The sequence below is a fragment of the Cervus canadensis genome, chromosome 6 (genome assembly GCF_019320065.1).
Source record: "Cervus canadensis isolate Bull #8, Minnesota chromosome 6, ASM1932006v1, whole genome shotgun sequence".
In the NCBI taxonomy this organism is placed as follows: Eukaryota; Metazoa; Chordata; class Mammalia; order Artiodactyla; family Cervidae; genus Cervus; species Cervus canadensis.
This window is the reverse complement of record NC_057391.1, coordinates 65,843,553-65,865,929: the sequence shown is the minus strand read 5'-3', so window position 1 is coordinate 65,865,929 and position 22,377 is coordinate 65,843,553. Positions and strand designations below refer to the sequence as shown.

Here is a 22,377-nt window from a genome sequence, read left to right as displayed (position 1 = left end):
CCTAGTGATTTTATGGGCTTCCCTGGTGGCTTAAATGGTAAAGAATCTGCCCGTAATGGAGACCCGGGTTCGATCTTGCGTGAGGAAGATCCCCTGGAGAAAGAAATGGCTACACACTCCCGTATTCTTGGTTTCCCAGGTGGCACTAGCGGTAAAGAACCTGCCTACCAATGCAACAGACATAAGAGACACAGGTTCGATCCCTGTGTTGGGAAGATCCCCTGAGGAGGAAATGCAACCCACTCCAGTATTCTTGCCTGGAGAATCCCGTGGACAGAGGAACTTGGCAGGCTACAGTCCATGGGGTCACAAAGAGTTGGACACAACTGAAGCGACTTAGCACACACACACAGTGATTTTATGTCCTAATTCTCTTCATTCATCCCTTCTTTCACTGCCTCAGTTAAGCCAAAGATTCTTTCCAAAAAGAAAAAATGATCATTTCCTTTCGTTTTTCCTTTTTTAACTTTTTACTTTGAGACAATTTTCAAACTTACAAAAAAGATGAACAACGGTTACTAAAAAATGTTCTTCTGCCATTTGAGGATAACTTGCCCTGCTATATTTGAGTACCTTATAGTGTTTATGTTTTACAAATGAGAACATTCTCCTTGTTTTAGTTACCTACAAATTAGCCAAAACTTAGCAGTTTAAAACTGCAAATGTTTAGTATCTCACATGGTTTCTGAGGGTGGGAATCTGGGAGCATCTTGGCTCTGTGGCCTGGCTCCAGGAATCTTGTGGGGTTGCAGCCAAGCTTTTAGCCCAGGCTCTGGTCTCTGAAGACCTGACTGGAGAGGAATGATATGCTCCAGGATGGCTCACTCACATGGCTGTTCTGAGCATCAGGATGCCCCAGTTCTTGCTGGCTGTAGGAAGGATATGCTTGGGTCCTCACCACGTGGGCCTCTGCATGCACTGCCTGACTATCTTCCCAACATGGCAGCTAACTTTCCCCAGAGCAACTGATCCAGAGGAAAGCGGAGAGGAATCTGTTGTGCCTTTTATGACCTTCAAGTCATACTCCATCACGTCCACTCTATTTTACTAGTTAAAAGAAAGTGACTCAATACAGCCCATACTCAAGAGGAAGGAACTGGGCTTTGCCTCTTGAAGAAAAGCAGATCAACACATTTATGGATGTGTTTTTAAATCCACCACACTCCTAAACAAACAGGTATATTACTGTCATCTAATCCTCAGACTCCACACAAGTATCTCTAGCTTGACCTAATAATGTTCTTTATACCAATAGTATCCAGGTGAGAATTATATACCTCATTTAGTTGTCACATAAATCTCCTTCAATCCGGAATGGTTCCTCTTTGACTTTCCTGACCTTGACAGTTTTTTAAATTATAGGCCAATTATTCTACAGAGTATCCTTCAGTTTGAATTTGTTGATGGGGCCTCATGATTACAGTCAGGTTATATATCTTTGACAGCAATATTACAGATGTGCACTACATTCTTCATGGTGCATCCTGTCAGGTGGTACATGATTTCACTTGATCCCATTACTGGTGGTGGTCATTTTGACTAAGGTAATGTCTGTCCATGCATCCACTGTAAATCTGGCTCATTTTCCCTTTGTAATTCCTGCTATCTTTCTAGCCCATCTCCTATCACTCTTATTCTATACTCTATACCTGTCTTGTTCAGCCATTAGCCATATCTGGTTACTGAGTACTTGAAATATGGTTCAAAGGATTTTTTTTGAAATGCCCTGTCTTAAATTATATGCTCCTTCCTTGGAATATGTATCTACTGTAATCTAGTATTTCCATTTCAGACTTGTATGAAGGCATGTTTTGGAATGTAAAATTGTGATTTGTCAAAATCAACCATGTTTTTTCCTACTATATCCCATACCTTAATTTTATTCTTTATTGTACATACATTTTTCATATGTATTTGAAAAACATTCTTATGTTTTTCAAATTCTATTTGTTTTATTCTATTCTTATGTTATTTTTTTCAAGATTTCCAAACATATTCCTCTAATATTAAACTGCATTACATAAGAAATGCAATAAGCATAAAAAATAACCACAGCTATCTCAGCTCTAAATAAAATCGACAAGCAAATTTTCAGATGAAAAACTAATGGAAAAATTGCTACTTTTCAGAACAGAACAAACCAAATTTAGTTTTAAGCTGACACAGATGATCAGGCCAAAAAACTGCTCAAAGTACTAACACCATACTAAAGCCAGTGTTGCAAAGCACCAACCTGCTCCATTCTTTTCATTTTTGGCTACAGCACTTGTTCGCTTTGGGGTTCGCTTCTGCTTTTTTGCCAATAATCCACTCGTTCCATCACTTGGCCTTTTCTGACCTGAAATAAGTGGAAACAGAATTAGAAAAAAAAAATCAAGAGCAAGTATGTTCATTCACCTGCCTACATGAATTCCCATGTGTATGTTGTTTTAAAAGGTGGGGTAAAGAGGGAGAGGGGGGAAGGAAGGAAGGAAAAAAGAGAAGAAACACAGGAGGGAAGGAAGAGAACTAGAGAAGGAAGGAAGGAGGGAGGGACAGAAGAAGGAAGGGAAGAAGGGTACTTAACAGATCAAAGCTCCTAAAACTCTTCGCATACTAATTTTGAATTTTAACATAAAGACTGATTTTCTCCCTAGGAAGTCCTTACCCTTCTCTCTGCTCTCTCTTTCTTGAACAATTATACTACAGGTACCAGAAGAAACACTGGCTTCAAATCCATTTGCTGATTCCCTCTCACAGAGACCTTCTTGAGATTCTTCAGCAATACTGTCAACTTCAATAGTTATGTCACTCTCACTTTTTATACTTCGAGACTCATCTTGGCTGAGAGTAAGTGGTGAAGCTACTGAAAAGTTATGCTGTACTACAGGAGGTAGGGCAGGTGGGATAGAAACGAGAGAGTTAGATTCAGAGCTTTCAACTACCACGTCCTCAATGCTGGTTTTATCCTTTTCATCCAAATCATCCAAATCTACTTCATGGCAAACCAAGGTTTCGGGCCCAATCAGAGGCATTGCATCCTCTTCTTCCTTTAGCGGAGTATTTACAGTTTCTTCTGCTGGACCATCACATTTTTCATTAGTCAACTCTTGAACGCATTGGTTTGGCTCTGCTATTAATGATGGCATTCCTTCATTTTCTATTTCAAAGTGTTGTTCAAAATTTAAGTTTTTCATTCCCTCAGACGCAGTGCAATCACTGGTCCTTTCTTGAGTATTGCTAGATATGCTATTTGTCATTTCCATTCCGTTCTCAATTCTTATTCTTTTCTCTGGTGATGACTGTCCCAGTATCTTTCGTTTCAACTTTTTTTCTTTTGCACATTGGTCAATTTCATCTTCAGTAGCAGAAGAAAAGTTTTTACTGTCTAACGAAGAAAATTCTAGACTCTGAGCATCTGTATGAGGTTCAGTTCCTGCTTCATCCTGGCTAAATGATGAAATTTTTATAATTTCTAAAGAAAGATCTTTTGTCTTGCTTCTTCTTCCCTTTCCTTTAGGAGATTTTTCTGCTTCTTTCTTAACTTCTTCTTGCTCCACTTTATTTCCTAAAATCTGTACTATTTGTTCATTCTCTCCAACTTCTAACTTTAAGGTTTCTAAAGGCTGCATTTGAGTCCTATCATTTTCTTTTAATATATGTGGAGCAGTCTTTGGATTTTCTTCATCTAGCTTATCATCATTTAAATTTTCATTTTTTTCTAATTCTTCTTTAATATCAGGAGAAAGTTCTTCATTCATCAAATTCTTTTCTAAAAGGTCTTCTGTTTCACTATCAGATGAACAGGAGTCTGCAAGAGAAAATATTACACAAGTTTCTACTTAATTACCAATGTAATTTATAATAAAAATTCTGCCAAAGACAAAACTCTTAATCATGTACCTCTGAATACCTCCTTGTGGAAATTTCTCATATAAAATAAACCATATATTTGTGCCAAAAATGGGGGAGAGGAGATCTCAAATAAAATTCCATGTGAAAATATATTACATAGAAAAATATTACTGTCTCAATTCTGTAAAAGAGCTCTTTTCCAATTTTTACTAGTATCATATTTAGGCTACAGCAACCCTTAGAAAAATCAAAGGACTAATACTGAAATATGAAGCTAACACATGAAGTGGTTTGATTTGAGAGGGTACTGATTAAAATCTGAAATGCCCATTTTATGTCCTTAGGAAGGAGTATGACATTCTGCTTAATTCTGAAAAGATGTATAAAAATGAGAAGCTTGAATTCTCAAAAATGTAAATATTCCTCTGATTAAGAGAAAGGAAAGTATAGGCCAGTTACCTTTCTGCAAAAGAAACCATTCTCCTTAAGTCAGAGAGTTTTTTTTTTAGAGAGAGTTTTTTAAATAATAAATAATGTTATAAGATGATATAGAAGTTGTGAAATACAAAAATTCTGCCCACATGGTGCTCATATTCTAAAGTGCAAAAAGGCAAGCTTAAATGTACTTTTTAAGTGAAAAGGTATGTAAGTTTTATTTTGTGGTTTTATCATATACAGACTTTAGAATTTTGTCTCATGTTTTTTAAAAAGGTAGTTTTTTATTTTAATTTTATGAAGCAGTTTAGCAAGAAAATGTATAATTTTGTAGGCTGTACATGTGCATGCCTCTAAGAGCATTTTCAACTTTGTGGAAATCTTGCATTTGTGTATTATGTCAGCCTTCCAGCAGATGGCAGTAAAGAGAAGTAAAGATGCCTTTTCTAACTTGCACAAAAGCTCCACATGGTGGATTCATGGCAACCCTGTGGTTCAGAAAAGTTTTCAAGGGAGGAAAATTCTTATATGAACATTTTCTATATTTAACATTTCTTAAATTACATAGAAAAATATACAAAAGTAGAAAAGTTGGAGAAAAGGTAAAAGCAGAATAAAATATGTTCACTTATATTCATCACAAAACATGTGTCTACCACTTTAGTTTGAAAAACAGTTTCAGATTTATTGAAAGATCCTAGGTGAACAGCAGTGGATTACAGGAGACACCAGTGCATGCTCTGTAGGACAGGGCGGCATACTGGCTTGTCAACCCATGCTCTATTAAAATAGTATATTCCTCTGATACTGTCAAGAAAAGGTATTCCCAATTAAAGTAAAACATCACTGAATTTTAAATAAATAGGTTACAGCAAAATTAACATTTTGTTCAAATCAAATTTTGTAATTTAAATCATGTATTAAAAACCTAGATGACTTCCTACGAATCTCTCACACAACTGGTTTTATTATTTATATGATTGATTTTTTTAACAAAATCAATGATCCTCAAAATTGAGCACCTTCCATTCCATTTGACAGAGGTGAGCTGCCTGGCATATTGCTTCGAGCACTTCTGGTACCTGATTTTCCGTCACTGTTTGCAGTCTTAGACAAACCATACGGCATGTTAGACGAAAGAGTAGATTTTAAAGGAGGTCGTCCCCGTTTTGACTTCTGCCTCTCCTCATCCCTCTTTTCATCCTTTTCACTGTCTTCTTTGTTCTAGGTTACAACAATAAAATGTATGAGAAATAGTATCTTTATGAAAAATAAATACTCTACTTCACCAAGGAAAACTGTAACTCAAAAAGATTAGTTGCATCAACTCCTAATCTATAGTTATGGAAAAATTAAAATTAAATAGTTTTCTAATGTTTTGTACTTATATGAGTATGATGTTCTACAACTTCAACATGGTAACACTGCAATTATATTGTGAAGGTCAGAGTCAGCACATAAGAGAGGTATATACTACTCAGCTCTCCCCTTGTCTTGTACTATTTCCTGAGGAAAAGAAAGATATGTCATCATCTCTACAGCAAAGGCTGAAAATGGAGGGTGTGGATGAGGATACAACATATAGCCAATGTATGCTTTAAAACTTAGTATTAGCTTCCAGTATTTAAAAATCAGGTTTTACTTTTTAAAAAATATAGTGTCTTGAGAGAAAAAAAAAAATCTAAAATCTGGCAAGCCTGAGTCTGCATCCCACAGCAGAGTGGTTAGTTCCATCCTCTCTAGATGAGGGACATGACCTCTTCTTTGTCACCCTCAGTCTTACTTTACCACTTTTCTAGAGAACCTTGTAAGCCTTTGCATTTGAAGCCTGTGCCCTAGGGGAAGCTGGTTTTTGCCTTTCCTGAAATAGTGTGGAAATGTGTTCACAGTTTTTACTTTTTAGCTTCTGGGACGTAAGGGGAAAAGTCACAATTACTTTGAAAGACTCAAAATGATTATATGAGAAAACAAGTTTTATAAAAAACACAGTATTAATACAATATGAACAATCCCTGTTATCTATCTTAAAGGATATAGCACCTGTATACATACTTTAGCTTTCTTCTTCTGTTTTTTCTTTGGTCCACCTTTGTCCAATGGCCAGATTATCCTGTCAGCCTTTACCCATTCATCATACCTTAAAATAAAGAATATATTTTAAAATTCGCAAGAATACCTTATTTGAAATGTATTCACCAAGTACAAACAACAGTAAGACAGACCGAAGAGGGTTACGTTCTAGTGTTGACAGAAGTGTGAAGGGCACAGGTGCTAATCTGCTGGTAGTAGGTATGCGGGTGCTGTACTGGGCGCCACCAACAGGGCACCGCAGAGAATTCCTCAGGGCAAACAGGTTTCAGAGCGAGAGCAGGGTGGGCAAACTAAATAGATTCAAGGCTGTTTGAACTGCCTTCCCCCCCCCAACTCCCACTCATCTGAGCTTCATTAAGTAAGCTGATTCTGCACTGGAATTCATTCTAGTAACCACATAATGCAAAACAAGTGAGATAAATTCAAACTTGTAGTATGATGAGTTCTAGATTATTTTATCAAGTCCTTTTCAACTCTTTTCCTCCCAGAACTCTCTCTAGACTCCAGTATTTCTAATAAAATTTTATTCTGAACTGTACACCTCTAAAACTGAAATTTCTTTTAGAGGTATTTTAAGTTTATTCTGAAAACTCATTTTCCCCTTTCCCATAATACTGACATAACTTCTAGATTTTAAGAGAGCCAGTCCAAGTTACTAATCAGGGGCAAATAAGAAATTAAACCTCCTAGAACTAAATAACAGCTTTTACATTATATAAGTATATATTTATAGAGCTATCTATAATTTATATGCTTAATGTATATTTACAGGTATTTGTAGAGATGAACCAAAATCTAAAATCTGAACATTTGAGCTGAAAAACAAACAAACAAAAAACTACAGGCAGTCCTTGCTTTGAACTGCACCCTGGTGATGCAAACCACACCTTCACTTTGTAACCCAATCACCATTAACCCATGCAAAAGAAGGACACTGTTCCAACAGGCACAAGTTCAGCTGACACAGTACCATGACTCTACACTACGGTTTAAACATGATCTTCTCATGCATTATCCCAATTTATCTAGCAGGGTGGAAGGCCAATGAAAAACTATTAACCATGTGAATTCCAGCTAGGTTACCAGTTAGAATGAACATGATCATGTAATAAAATGACTGTTAAGAAGAGTCATACAGTAAAAAATTAAAAAGATAAAAAGAGAAGGACGCTAGGAGGGGGATATTCTAGAAAACAGAACAGACACGCTGATGATAAGTAAAAGCGGATGGTTGTGAACTAAATAGACTCTGAGGAAAAAAGAAGGCTACATTGGGCGACATGTGCAAAGCAGGGAGGTCTGTTAAGGTTAAGTGTGGTCTTTATCCCTGAATTCAATACATACAAAACTACTGAGAGATGGACAACAAAGTTTGTTTTTAGTGTTGGCAGAAATGTGAAGGGTACAGGAGCTGATCTGAGGAAAAAGAAAAGAAATTTTAAAGTTTTTTTGTTTCAATTTTTACTTTTAAAATTATTTTAATTGGAGATGAATTACTTTACAATATTGTGGTAGTTTTTACCATATAGCAACATGACTCAGTCACGGGTGTACATGTGTCCCCCCATCCCGAACCCCCCTCCCATCCCATCCCTTTGAGTTGTCCCAGTATCCCGGCTTTGAGTATCCTGTTTCATGCATTGAACTTGGACTGGTCATCTATTTCACATATGGTAATATACATGTTTCAATGCTATTCTCTCAAATCATCCCATCCTCACCTTCTCCCAGAGTCCAAAAGACTGTTCTTTACATCTGTGTCTCTTTTGCTGTCTCACATATAGGGTCGTCGTTACCATCTTTCTAAATTCCATATATATGTGTTAATATACTGTATTGGTGTTTTTCTTTCTGACTTACTTCACTCTGTGTAATAGGCTCCAGTTTCATCCATCTCATTAGAACTGACTCAAATGCGTTCTTTTTAATAGCTGAGTAATATTTCATTGTGTATATGTACCACAACCTCCTTATCCATTCGTCTGCCGATGAACATCTAGGTTGCTTCCATGTCCTAGCTATGGTAAACAGTTCTGTGATGAACACTGGGGTACATGTGTCTCTTTCAATTCTGGTTTCCTCAGTGCGTATGCCCAGCAGTAGGATTGCTAGGTCATATGGCAGTTCTATTTCCAGTTTTTTAAGCAATCTCCACACTGTTCTCCATAGTGGCTGTACTAGTTTGCATTCCCACCAACAGTGTAAGAAGGTTCCCTTTTCTCCACATCCTCTCCAGCATTTATTGTCTGTAGACTGTTTGATAGCAGCCATTCTGACTAGAGTGAGATGGTACCTCACTGTGGTTTTGATTTGCAAGAAATTTTAAAGTTTTATATGCTATTCATTCAATCCACACTCTTTTTGAAATGACGTGAGAGGACAGAAGCCAAGCAGGCCTCCACTAAAGAAAACAGCTAACGTTTGCTGAGCACTTAACCAAGTGCCAGGCATTAACTATATAAACTTTCATGCTAATATAGATAATCAGCACTGTTTCTCACAAAATCCCTGCACAGTAGATTCTCTGTATTTCCCAACTCAGAGATGAGGGAACTGAGTATGTAGGGAAATTCTGGAACATCTGGGCTCCAAGCAACTACAGGGCCAGCAGATACAGTGAACACACAAGACTTCCTAAAGGATAGAGAGAAAAGTAGTCCCTGACATCCAGCAACTGGCCTGGTACTATTAGCTGGGCCTTGCTGTTACCACAGAGCTGTCCTGGCCCTCACAGCTAGGGCGTGCTGTTCTCCTGTTGCACATAAACAATCTCACAGAACATCAACATCAGACAGGTCTGCTCCATGACCACGATGGATCAAGACAAAAACAAGACCACTTCCTAGTTGTGTCTCAACACAAAAAACAGGAACATTGTCCAAGCCACAAAAATGACCAAACATCCTTCATACCCTGAGTGACCGCTACTGCTTTACCAATGACAGCATTGTGGTGGTGGGGGGGGGTGTGGTTTAGTAGCTAAATTGTGTCCAAGTCTTGCAACCCCCATGGACTACAGCCCGCCAGGCTCCTCTGTCCATGATTTTCCAGGCAAGAATACTGGAGTGGGTTGCCATTTCCTTCTCCAGGGGATATTCCTGGCCCTGGGATCAAACCTGCATCTCCTGTGTCTCCTGCACTGCAGATGGACTCTTTACCCACTGAGCCATTGGGGGAAAGTCCAAAGATGGCATTAACTTTGGTCTAGTCTTCCCTTCTTACAGGTAAGATTAAGATAACCAATCAGAATTATCCCCAGCTTCTTGACAGCACCCAGTCTAAAGCAAAGCCCCATTTCCTAAACCCTTCCAAAATCACCTAACAGAAGCTCAGATCTAAGTCTTATCTAACATTCTTATTTATTAATTTTCCAATTCAGAACTATTACAGTGCTTGATACAGGCTTGATTTCTGACAAATTTAACAAACAAGTAAACAAGCAAAACCACTTGCAATGTTGGGAGCCATGGGTCTAGCTCCCTAAAGGATGTTTCCACAGAATCCTGAGCTGTTGCTACTCCCAAAGCTGGTACCCTGAGCTTTCATGACCCACCCTCTAACTGACACGCCATGTGGTTCCCTAAGTTAGGTGTCCTCCCTTACTGCAAATGAGTAGCAAACCCAGCTTGTCCAGGTACAGATGTAATCCTGGTCATCTCTGGCTGAAGTACTGACATGGGAACTAAAATAGCAAGAATGTTAGAAGTCCTGGAAAATTCAAGTACAAGGTGTGCTTTGTAAGTGCATATATACTATTTGCTTTAGTTCTTCAAAACATTAAAAGTGATCTTTCTGAACCAAAAACAAATTTCAAGATAAGAAAATACATTTCTTGCTTACCTGACATTCCATCCATAGTAATGTACCAAGTATAAAACTTCTCCATCATCAATTTCAGTGCTTTTAATACTGGCTTCATAGATTTTCTGCGTTTTCCCTCGTCCGTATTTTACTTTCACTTTGGTGCCTGTTAGGCAGGGTTCTGTGTCTTCCTCATCTTCCTCCCCTTCAGAGTCACATTTGCTTTCAGTTTCTTCCCTGCAGTAAGTTATAACACTGATAATGCTACTGATAACTTAATGGAAAACAAAATAACATATGCTAAAAGAATCCAACATGTAGAAGAGTCACAACCTAATTATTACCTTCATAACATGTCAGTGGAGGAGGAGAAGAAGGAGGAGAAGGAGAAGATTTTCATAGACTACTTAGTAAGGAACTGATTTATTATGAAAAGGTGCACTGTACCAAAATTAAATCCGTACTTCTTAAAGGCAAGTCAGTCATCACAGTTAATGGTGATGTGGAGTCAAATAAATCACTTGATAAAGCAAAATTAGAACAACATGCTTTGAAGAAGTCTTTAGGATTCAAGTGCCACCTTATATGTGAAAATGACCTAAAGACAGTTTTTAACTTTCTGCAACTGAAATGTCTTAAGTCTACTTGACTACTACTTTTTGCTTAACCCAGACTTTTTTTGGTGGGAAAAATAATGAACAAGGGCTAACTACCTTTGTAACTCTTTTAAACTAGTTTATATTTTAAAGGTTTCCCCACCCTCACAAAGAAACAATAGACATCTGGGTATTAGATCACTTGTTATCACTGTGGGATAGCACCAGAAAAACAAAGGTTTTGCATATCTTACATTGGTTCCTATTTGTTTTTACACATCTCCCATCAGTTTTTGTTTTGATAATCATATATAAAGGAGAATCACATAGGGAGGTCCAAGTATTTTTAATATTTTTAAACAAACATTCTTTATTAGCCCAGCAAAAATTCAGGAGAGATTTGCATCAAAGATCATTCTAGTGTCACAGAGTTTTAAAAACCTTAAGAGGAGGTCCTATGTTCTATCATAAACATAGGGCATTATTTTAGGGACCACTGGGGGACCCAACATGAAGAAACTTTGACAACCCATTAGCAGTGGGAATGTTTTCTTTACAAGGGCACCTTCCAATTATATTCTGATAAGGTAATTTCAAAACACCATGAAAAACTACTTAAAACAGAGTCTCTATAGATTAAAAAAAACAAGTCTATTTCCAGGATTCCTGCTATTAAATGAGAATACAGACTGTCTGTACATTCAGTTTTATTTAATAAAAGGAAATATTGTCCTTCATGTTCAAGTCTGTGAAACTTTATGTCTCTAAAATAAATATTCTATTTACATATCAATTATAAAGGCTTTTTAAAGCACATGGTGTGTATGTATATATATGCATATATATATATGGTGTGTATGACATAGATACTATAAAACACACGCATTTTGATGCTTATTTTTAACAAATCTTCAAACTATAGTTAGGCCTTACTTTTTAAATAGTCTACCTTTTCTTATTAAATTTACCATCCAAATATTTGAATTACTTCACTCATATCATTATACTCAACTCCAATTATTTCCTCCTACTTTCCCTGATTCTAATCGTATTTCACTACAGAACTTTCTTTATTCACTATTCTAATTCACATTGACTGTGAATGCTCCTGTACCTATTTATGTTGAATCATAAAATTACCTCTCCCACTCACCAATCATTACTATTTTTGCAGTTATTTTTTCAACGGTTAATTTTCAGATGGGTGTCAGCCACTAGTTGGAAACAGCAGGCCACTTTTCTCAATTTTGCCTAGTAACTCAAATTTCTAGAAAATTTAGCACTGAAAAATAACTAGAGGAGAGCTTCTACACAAGTAAGTGTGTTATGCTGTTGCTGAGTTCAACTTCATTTTTTAGTAGTGCCTAAAAATTAGTAAATCCATTTGACAACAAAGAAATGGCCACTAAACATAGTTGGACATTACCATGATCTAGCTGGACTGCCTAATCTCTGGTTATTTTTAAGTCAGTTCAGTCCATACGTGTATAATGCATGAAAAAAAAAAACAGTTTTCACTCAACAGCAAACAGGATGAACATTAAAAAGCCGAAATTTAATGTGATGTGGGGCAAGAATGAATTTTCCAAACTAGAATCGGGGTGCATGCCACTTATTCTAATACAATAACTTGGAAAAGAAAACTGTCTTAGATAAAGCTAACACACAGAAACATCTGCTAGTACTGTGCACCCATGTGTTTGTTAGCTTTCCCACATTGTACCTTTTTTAAAATGGAATTTTTGCTGTCGCTGTTTCCTCTTGTCCACTTCCTCCATTTTTCTCCAGCTCCCTTCCCTGCTGTCAACTGCAGGACCTTTCTTTTGACTGGGTGGCGCAGCCTTCTTTGAGGCCACTGTTTAGGGCACAAGTGCTATTAAAATGGTGCGACCAGTATATTCTCCAATTCCGAAAGGCGATACACATCATCTTCACAATGTGTCTCACCTTCATCAGACAAGAGGAATGGAAGTCCCAATAAGAAAACATTCCCTCAAACCTGAACCTCTAAGCAGGAACAGAGCACTGCTGCACCCCAGACAGGTGTTTCTGGAGAACAAACATAAGATAATGTACCTCTCTTGGCTTTTCTCTTCCTCTTCCTCTGAGTCTTTGTCAGAATCCTCCTGCTTTCTAATTTTCTTCTCCTTTTGCTTTGGTGTATTTTTTCTCCCCAGTAGTAGTTCATTTTCCTTCTTCTCTGCAGTTTCATAGTCATCATCTACATCCTTATTTTCTGAATCATTATCTCTTAATTTGTCTTCTGTTTTTTCTTCTTCAATTTCCTTTTTAATAGAATTTGCATCGCGAGCAATTCTCCTTCGTCCCTAGTAGAGAGGATGAAAGTTTTAAAGTAACTATCACTACAAAGGGGAAAAAAAACATAGAAAAATGTTATCTTTTTCTTAAACCATCATGGCAATGACTAGTCATCTTTCTAGCTTGAGACATGATACTGATAACCCGTCAACTCCTGTGTACTTTTCACTTCCTCTCAAAGTAAAAAAAAATCAACCCATGTAAATTACTTATGTCCAAATCTATTATGATCCTGGCTACATACTACATAAAAAAATAAAAATTTTCTGTGTTCATTATTTTATCTCATTTTAATATTTCTTGACTACAATAGAAGTTTTTAAAGAATTATCTGTCAATGATATAAGTTAATAATACAAAAAATAAATCATTCCCTTAAGTTTTCAGAAGTTCTTTCATCTCTAACCCTATTATTTGCTAAGATAAAACTTACATTATCACTGTATTTCAATGTGATTACATTTTATTACATTTTAAAAGAACTGAACTGTATTAATGGCCAAAAAGTGAGCTGATTTCTTTGAATCTGGAGAGCTCACTAGGCCAGTAGTAATTTGTTACCACCTCATGCTCAACTGACCAGGAAACTGTTGAGCCATTTCATTTATCTCCTAAATTCTCCTTCCAGTCAACTTCTGCACACTGGCAGAGTTCCCCTCTACTTGAAATAAAGGGAGGATTAAAGGAAAAAAAAGAGCCAACAACCTTGGGAGCACTAAAATATTTACAATTATTATCTCAGTATAACAAATGTTTTGCCTAGTTCCTGACTATGTACTATTTAAACATCAACAGTAGGGAAAAAAAAAAAGTACTTAAATTTAAGTTCCATGAGGGCAGGGTCTTTGTCTTACTCACTTCTGTAACCTCAGATCTAAACAGTGCCTGGCACATGGGCAGGTACTCTTTAAGAACTTGTAGGTAAATGAATGAAAGCATTTGTTATCCATACAATTTTAAATTTGTATAACTTGTACCTTTGTCTCAGAAATCTCATTTTTAGAAGTCTTCAGATATTTCATTTTAGAAGTATTCAGATAAATAAGGAGGACATTTTTACAAGTCTCTATATTTAGATAAATTTGGAGGACATTTTTACAAGTCTCTATATTTAGATAAATTTGGAGGACATTTTTACAAGTATATTTACTGCAGTACTTTCTGTAATCATAAAAAATTGGAGAAAATCTTGAGGAAGGTAAATTTATGGCACACAATACTCTGCAGATGTTTCACATAAGATGAGGAAGCTCTTTATGTAATGACAGGCAAGTATGTGCACAATGCATACAATGAGGTATTATTCAGTCTTAAAAAGGAAGGAAATTCTAATCCATACACGGATGAACCTTGAAGACCTTCTGCTGAATGAGATAAACCAGTCATAAAAGGACAAATACTATCTAATTCCACTTGTATGAGATATCCAGAGTAGTCAAATCCACAGTGCCATTAAGTAGACTGGTGGTGCCAGAGGCTGGGGAAGAGAAGAATGAGGAGTGACTGTTCAACAGGCAGAGTTTCAGTGTTCCAAGATGAAAAGAGTTCTGGAGACAGATGATGGTGATGGTTATAAAATAATATGAACATAGTTAATGCCACTGAACTGTGCATGTAAAAATGGTTAAGATGACAAATGTCATATTTCTTTACCATAAAATTTAAAAATTAAGAAATGAAACAAAGCACTCTGGAGGTTTCATGAAATTCACCAGAAAGCGCCATTTACTAAGTAAATAAAAAATGGTTTCTGAGCAAATCAAAGAGATGACTTCACCTTGTCTTTTATTAAACAAAATTTCACTGAAAAATATGATGTATTACTACAATAACTGAACTCCTCTGACAATGTGGTAAATTTTTTTTTTCTACTTCTAAAATTTGATAAATCCTACTGTGTAGACATCATCAGACAATGATCAAAACAGTGGGTGACAATTCCTGACTTGAATTATATATTAATGGAGAGGAAGATAAAACCAGGATGCATGTGACTAGGAAAGAAGGCAGGGCATGAAAAACTGCCACAAGAGCTGTACAGTGAATTATGAAGTAAAGAAAAAGCAGAGATCCCACCTGGCTGAGGACACAGGTATTATAAACAGGAGATTCATTCACTCAACAATCTAGTAAGTCCTTAATATGTGCAAGGCACTATTCTAGATGCCCGGGATCTCTGAATGAATGGAATAACACTAATTCCTGCTATTGTGGAGTGTGATTCTAGTCCAGAGTGTGGTAAAAGAAACAATAAATAATAAACAGAATAAATAAGTAAATTACAGATAGAGCAACATTAGAGGGATTGAACAGGATAGGGGCTTCCCAGGTGGCTCAATGGTAAAAGAATACACCTGTCAAAGGAGGAGATGCTGGTTTGATCCCTGGGTGGGGAAGATACCCTGGAGGAGGACATGGCAACCCACTCTAGTATGCTTGCCTGGAGAATCCCAAGGACAGAGAAGCCTGGTGGGCTACAGTCCATAGGGTCACAAAGAGTTGGACACGACTTAGTGACTAAGCAGACATGCTTGACCAGGATTTGTTTCAGTGAGGTGACACGTTAGCAAAAGACTCAAAGGAAGTGAATGTTTGAGACTGACCTCACTTGAGAATGGCTTGGACAGATATAAATAGAGAACAAGAGAAGGAATGGTTTTTAAGGTAAAAGAAATAATATGTGATATATTTAGAGAAAGGGCATGAGGCTAGCCTGGCTGAAGCATAACTAAATACTACAAAATAAACTAGGTTCATAGGAGTATTTTTGTATATATCTGAAATTGCCTGTATTAAAAAGACTAAAATAACGCTTAAAATAAACTAGATAAAATTAGTATGAAGTACTCACCCTTGGAGATTTTAATTCTACTTCTTCTCTTTCACTTTCACTGTTTGAATCAATATTTTCCTCAGGTTCACTCTTCACTTCTACCAAAGGCATTTCTTGATCTACTTTTGGTGCCTCTTCCATGGATTCTTCTAAGTCTTTTTTTTCCTCTTTTACTTTTGGTTCATGGTGGTGAATAGTTCTGAACTGAATATTTGCAGAACGGCAGTACTCCTCAAAACCATAGAGATACCTAAACAAACAATATTTCATTTTAAGAAATCTTAGTCATTATATTTAACTTGAGTACTATATATTAAACAAATATTTTTTGAAAAGTAAAACTCAAGCCTTTTAATACAAAGTACTTTTCCTGTTACTGGTTTCTTGGTGTTTTATGTAGGATAGTAGAAATACTGACCAGAAAATAAAATTTCTTTCCTGAAAAATCCGAGCTTGTGATAATGGAACACAGCTATCGTAGTTTTAATATGAAGGCTGTTCACTATAAAAGATACAATTCTATAATATGTAATTCAGACAATTAGAGATACTGCCTGTATCTCTAATTTTGAAAACAAAATCCAAAGATGAAAAATGGAGTAAAGCAGACTTGTTGCACTGAAATAACTTTCAATCACAGTATCCACTAACCTAAACCTTTTTATATACTTACTCTTATGTTCTTTGACTAATTTAACTGTTAACCAATTAAATGGAAAATATTCCTTGTGATTATGTATTCTTTGATGAATAAACTATACTACTTACTTTCTATAAGCAGTTTTTACATTGTAGGAAGCAGCTGAATTCAAAATAGGAATGCCAAGGTCCATATAAATTTGCTTCCATACAGCACCACTATCAATCTGGAAAATTAAGTTTTTATTTGTTAACGTTTGCAGCGGGAAATAATCTTTATACTAATATTCTATGTTCAATAAGAAAATGTGTTTATTACCTAAAGTACATATAACAGTGCAACACTAGACAATTTTAATTTTCATTACAGTTTTACTTACATTGTCACATCCACCTTGATGATAAACCAGTCTGAAGAGCTTGAAGAGGTTGAGATCTTTATAGCCCAAAACAGGTGGTTTGTTGATTGGAGTACCTTTTTAATATCGAAGAGCCGAAATACAATGTTAATTTCAATGGAAAATACTAAGTTGAAAACAAAGCTTCTCAATTTCTAATTTCCCAAATATCATTAATCAGAGGCATATATTTTAAAGATGCTCAAATTACGTAAGACAACAGAAAATATTCTCTATATTCTTTATACAGCATTGTGGTGATCTTTAGATTTATTATACTTCCAGAACTAGTAAAATCACCTCTCTAACTGCCACTGAATTTGGATAAAACTGAATCAAACCTTTGGCCTGCAAGGTGTAGCCAATAATGCTGCTGCTTCAAGAAGCCTGGGCAAAAACACACACAATGAAAAGGGCACATTTTAGGCCATGGTTTCATTTTTACTGCTTTAACACAAATGTTAAGACTGTTGGTAGTAATCTGAAGGATCATTTCTGAAGGCCACAAATGTCTAGGACCAGTGTATCTGAGGATTTCCAAGGACTGATGTAATGTCAAGAACTATGATTTATAAAGGCTCTATTTCTTCTAACTTTATTAGAAATCCTACTCTATTTAGATAGGAGCTAATCCAATATGTTTAATTTGTTGAGACCAAGGATCAGACTAGTTTACTTGCCACAAAAACAGCATTAGTAAAGAATGGGTATGTAGATTTACATTATGATTGTTCACTTTCTATTACTCAATTATTATTATAGTATTTTCTGGTTTTATAAGTCTCAAGGAGATAAAATTTAACTATATCACAACTACTTTTCCTCTACATTTGTACTCAAAATAGATAATAGTAGTTGTAGTATCCATTTGTACTCAAAATAGATACTAGTAGTACTAACAGTAGTAGTAGTAATAAAGTAGATGTCTTTATTTCCAATACTTAATTATTATTATTATCAGCTATAATTGATTCTTAGGCTTGAAATACAAATCCACATACCCATGCTTTAAGCAAAAATGATATATAAACAAAGAACATAAAACAGTTAAAAAAAAAAAAAAAAGTCTACCTTTTGGGTTGGGGGAGACACGATGCTGCACTAGTTCCCAGATCAGGGACTGAACTTGGGCCCATGACAGCAAAAGCACCATGTCCTAAACATTGGACTGTCAGGGAATTCCTAGAAATGTCTACTTTTAAATAATAAGCATGAAAATACCTCTGTCTTCCATAAACTTATAAAGCTGTTGGAGGAAGTTGTCCCTCTCTTCAGGATCAGGTTCTTCCTCAGGCTGCAAAGGTAAAGCATAAATATAAATATATTGAACAATGAATAGAAGGAGGATATACTGTCCTCTTCTTTTTTGTTTTGTGAACCCCAAATTTTACTGAACCCAGAAAATACGCATTTTTTTCAAAATGTCAGATTTTAATTCATACTTTGATACAGCTAGTTTGACGCAACTGTCAATACACAGTCTCTACTCTTTACCCAATCTATCACTTGAAACTTCCCTTCAATAATCACCATGGGGACTAAGGTTAGCCATTTGGAAAAGGTTCTGGAATGAAGTGAGAGTGTTTTTACCTCTTTTTTTTTTTTAAATCCTCAAAAAATTTAAAAAATTAAAAATCCTCAAAATACCATGTGTTCCGAGTGAATATATTGATAGATGAGCATAATAATTACAAACATGTTTCTTTCAAGTAATCCACATACACTAAAATTTTGTTACTGTTGAATGAATATAAACTAGAGGCTGAAAAGTCACATGAAAAAGGTTATTTGTTTGGATAGCACAATGTTTTAAAGAAACTTAAATGAGCCACATAAATTTTGTTTTGTCTCAGACTCCACCAGTCCCTCTTGCTTCACAGTAGCCTGTTTTTCTCATTTGTCTCTCATGCATGGCCTCTGTAATTGACTTTGCGACCCCTTAAAATATAACAATGAACATTATTTCTTAGGGAAGAAAACTAAATACATAACTAAAATTTAGCTCTATGGAAAAAAAAGAAAAACGAATGGAAACATTCATGCAGAAACAACTATTCCTACAAATACCTATTTGTTATGTTTTACTAATTATAGAAACCTAATAATTTCTTCTTACACAGACAAATGGACTATGGGTTTTAATAAAATATTTCCCTTTCTGATAGACTACTTAAAAACTGATATTTGGGAAAATTCTTGAAGTTTAACAATACTATGGAGAAACAAAGAAAATATGGATATATATATTTCTTCCATATGAAACATCATAATTTAATTTCAGAGTACCACTATTTTTGTGTTCCAAAAGAATTCAAAGCCATGCTCAAAGCAAAGGCATGGTCAAGCAATAAACATTGAGAGCTCACAAGTTCAGAGAGTAATAAGCCCATTAAAGTCATGTATTTTCAAAAAAATTTTAATAGCTAATAATATGGCCAAGATCAATAAATATGTAGTTGATTAAAATATATTTTAAAAAATGATGCTATCTAGGTCAATTAAAATATATAATTTTAAAAAAGCATCAGGCAATCAAGGGAAAGGGAGTAAGATCTTTTAGTACAATCTTGTTTTTTCTTTTATTACATTAAGAATGATTTCTAACATTGGAGTAGTTTCACTTTAGTAAAATATAAAGAAACTTAAGTCAAAGTTCTAGTAAGCCTCAAAAGTTTAGCAATATACAGACTTTATAATCACTACAGAGTTAACAGAGGTGTTTACTACACTAAATGCTCAAACCAACAGGTGGCAATTTTTCCCCAAGTGAATTTAAAAATTTTGCTTTTGCAATTTTTTTAAAAATGTATTTCTCTTTGGCTGTACTAAGTTTTTGTTGCTACACAGGCTTTTCTCTAGTTGCAGCAAGTGGGGGCTACTCTCTAGCTGCAGTGCACGAGCTTCTCATTGCAGTGACTTCTGCTGCTGCAAAGCATGGGTCCTAGGGCGCACGGGCTTCAGCAGCCATGGCACGTGGGCTCAGTAGTTGGGGCTCCCAGGCTCTGGAGCACGAAACTCTCAGTACTTGTGGGGTATGGGCTTAGTTGCTCCACAGTATGTGGGATCTTCCTGGATCAGGGACTGGACCCATGTCTCCTGCATTGGCAGATGGACTCTTCACCACTAAGCATCAGGGAAGCCCCCTTTGCAAGGTTATTAAAACAACTGCCAATGAGTAATCTGGCAGCCTATGAATTATTTCAGATATGAATTTTAAGGAATTCTGGTACGAGAAAAAACAAAAAAAACTTATACCAGACTGGCTGTATGCTTTGCCTCATAATCATAATAGTCTCTCCTCAGACTAATACCTCATTTTTAATATTTATCATCTTACAGAATTTAAAGAACACTGTTGTATCTAGTACATGTAAAAAGCAAAAACTTTTTTTAAAAAAGACACTGATTTGAAACTGGTTCTTCTAAAAGCAAGTAGATAAAATGAACCCATCAAATGCAAATTTGACATTTATTAAGGTTTTACCAAACATCTGATAAATTTTTAATGCTGAAGAATATAGCTTTATAGATAAAAAGTCATTAATTTAAATTCACTGGAATTGAAAGTTAGTGAATATCAAGAGTGCTTTATGTCCATGAGAAACCATGTCCCTAAAACTGTTAAGTTCAGAATGCAGTCATCAGGTGTAAAAACAAGATATAAATGAATAAAGAATTTATTAAAATTAAAAGCAACTGCCTGAGAGAAAATTTATTTCAATTAAAAAATATAAGATGAAAAAATATATATATATAAGATGAGGCTATAAACAAAGTTTTAAATTTACCTGATGGGTCTTTGTAAAAATCAAAATTGCTTAATCTATTAAGTAATTCTTACATAATCACTTTTTAAAAATTAGCTATCTTGTTAGTCACCTTGGAGTAAAATTGCATACGGTAGAAAAACAATGTCTCCAACTAGAAGACTCTGCCTTTGGGACTAGAATATTAGGGCTTGTGTTTGCTATCACAGTGTGCTTTCTCTGCTCACAGTATTCTCACACCTACAGGGTCTATCTCCTGGTCAGGAGCCAGAGGGTGTGCATCCCTCAAGGGTTTTGGAGTTGGAGTCGTAATAATGGGAGGTAAGACTACACTAGACTGCTGATGCGCCTTCTTCCCTTCATTTAGCCAAACATGTAAAGCTAACTATGCATCCAGTAAAATGTCAGCAAAAAAGAGTTAAGGATATAGAAGAGGCATGAATATGATCATAATTTCCAGAAACTTACAGTTTTAGTTAGTAGCAACAGACACTACCTAGTATTACAGGTGGCTGTGTATCTATCTGTTCGCTCAGTCACTCAGTTGTGTCCAACTCTTAGTGACCTTTTGGACTGTAGTGCGCCAGGCTACTCTACATGGGATTTTTCAGGCAAGAATCCTGGAGCAGGCTGCCATTTCCTCCTCCAGGATATCTTCCCAACCCAGGGATCAGACCGTCATCTCTCACACTGCAGGTGGATTCTTTACTGTGAGCCATCAGGGAAACCCTATCTACTATTATTTTATGAAATTTCCAACTTTGGATAGTATGTCTTCAAATGCAGCTCAAACATTTTTGATCATGATGAATCACAGACTTCTACCACAATTAAAATGAGAAGGCACTTTCGGCCTTCCACTTTTGGGCCTCAAGTCTGGCAGGAGGTGGAAAAATATAAAACCAGTCAATTCAACAAAATGTGACACGTGATGATATGGTTTGTTAGATGATATACGAGAATCAGAATTGGACACTGTGCGTAGATATGAGGTTTGAGAGAGCTAAATAAGAATTAGGTCAGAGTTATATTTTAAAAGTTCTCTGCCAAGAATGAGTTTGATGGATTGGAAGGGAAAGGGGAACTACTGTCACACTCTACAATGAGGAGAATCAATGCCTGAATTAGTCTTGCCACCTGATGATGGAAAGATGACCCCTCCCCCTGAAAGAAAGAGAAAGAGAGCGCGTGGGAGAGTGAGAGAGAGGTGCTAATGCTAAGTTTGTTTGTACTCCTCCAAGTTTCAATGTGTTAAAATACTCAGTAAGTTCCATGAGGTTAAAGACAAGTTAATTTTAGTCACAATTTTATCATCAATGACTGCCATTTAGTTTTACTATTTTGTACCCTAAAATTAACTTATTCCAAGAGGAATCACGTTTTTATATTCTTTGTTTAAAAAAACCCACTTCAATGCAGCAGAGAATAGATTGGAGTAGGCAAAGCAGGGACAGATGTGGGAAGAACAAGTGGCTGTTGTAGCAGTCTAGCTAGGTGCAAGAGGAGAGTGGTTTGGACTAGGGCGACAGACTAGAAAGAGGCAAGAGTGAGGAGATTAAGGTGACTTTCATTTATTTAGCTTCAGTAATTGGGTGAATGCTGCTTCCATTCAAATGAATTAGGAACAAAGAGGGAAAGGACAGATTCTGGGGAAAAGATGAGTG

General features: G+C 36.0%; 1 protein-coding gene across 3 annotated transcripts in view; it reads right to left on the bottom strand.

Annotated features, from left to right (window-relative positions):
• Nucleotides 1–22,377, bottom strand: part of ARID4A (AT-rich interaction domain 4A) — a 58,485-nt gene that overhangs the window by 9,574 nt on the left and 26,534 nt on the right. For 2 of the 3 annotated variants that reach the window (XM_043472197.1, XM_043472198.1), the window contains exons 12-21: nt 18,168–18,240; nt 16,929–17,023; nt 16,678–16,775; nt 15,928–16,159; nt 12,834–13,084; nt 10,201–10,398; nt 6,322–6,406; nt 5,292–5,493; nt 2,648–3,790; nt 2,234–2,338 (exon numbers count right to left, since the gene is read on the bottom strand). In XM_043472197.1, the coding sequence (XP_043328132.1) occupies nt 2,234–2,338; nt 2,648–3,790; nt 5,292–5,493; nt 6,322–6,406; nt 10,201–10,398; nt 12,834–13,084; nt 15,928–16,159; nt 16,678–16,775; nt 16,929–17,023; nt 18,168–18,240 (2,482 nt within the window). The remainder of the gene's footprint in view (nt 1–2,233; nt 2,339–2,647; nt 3,791–5,291; nt 5,494–6,321; nt 6,407–10,200; nt 10,399–12,833; nt 13,085–15,927; nt 16,160–16,677; nt 16,776–16,928; nt 17,024–18,167; nt 18,241–22,377) is intronic. The other variant, XM_043472199.1, reaches the window with a different exon arrangement.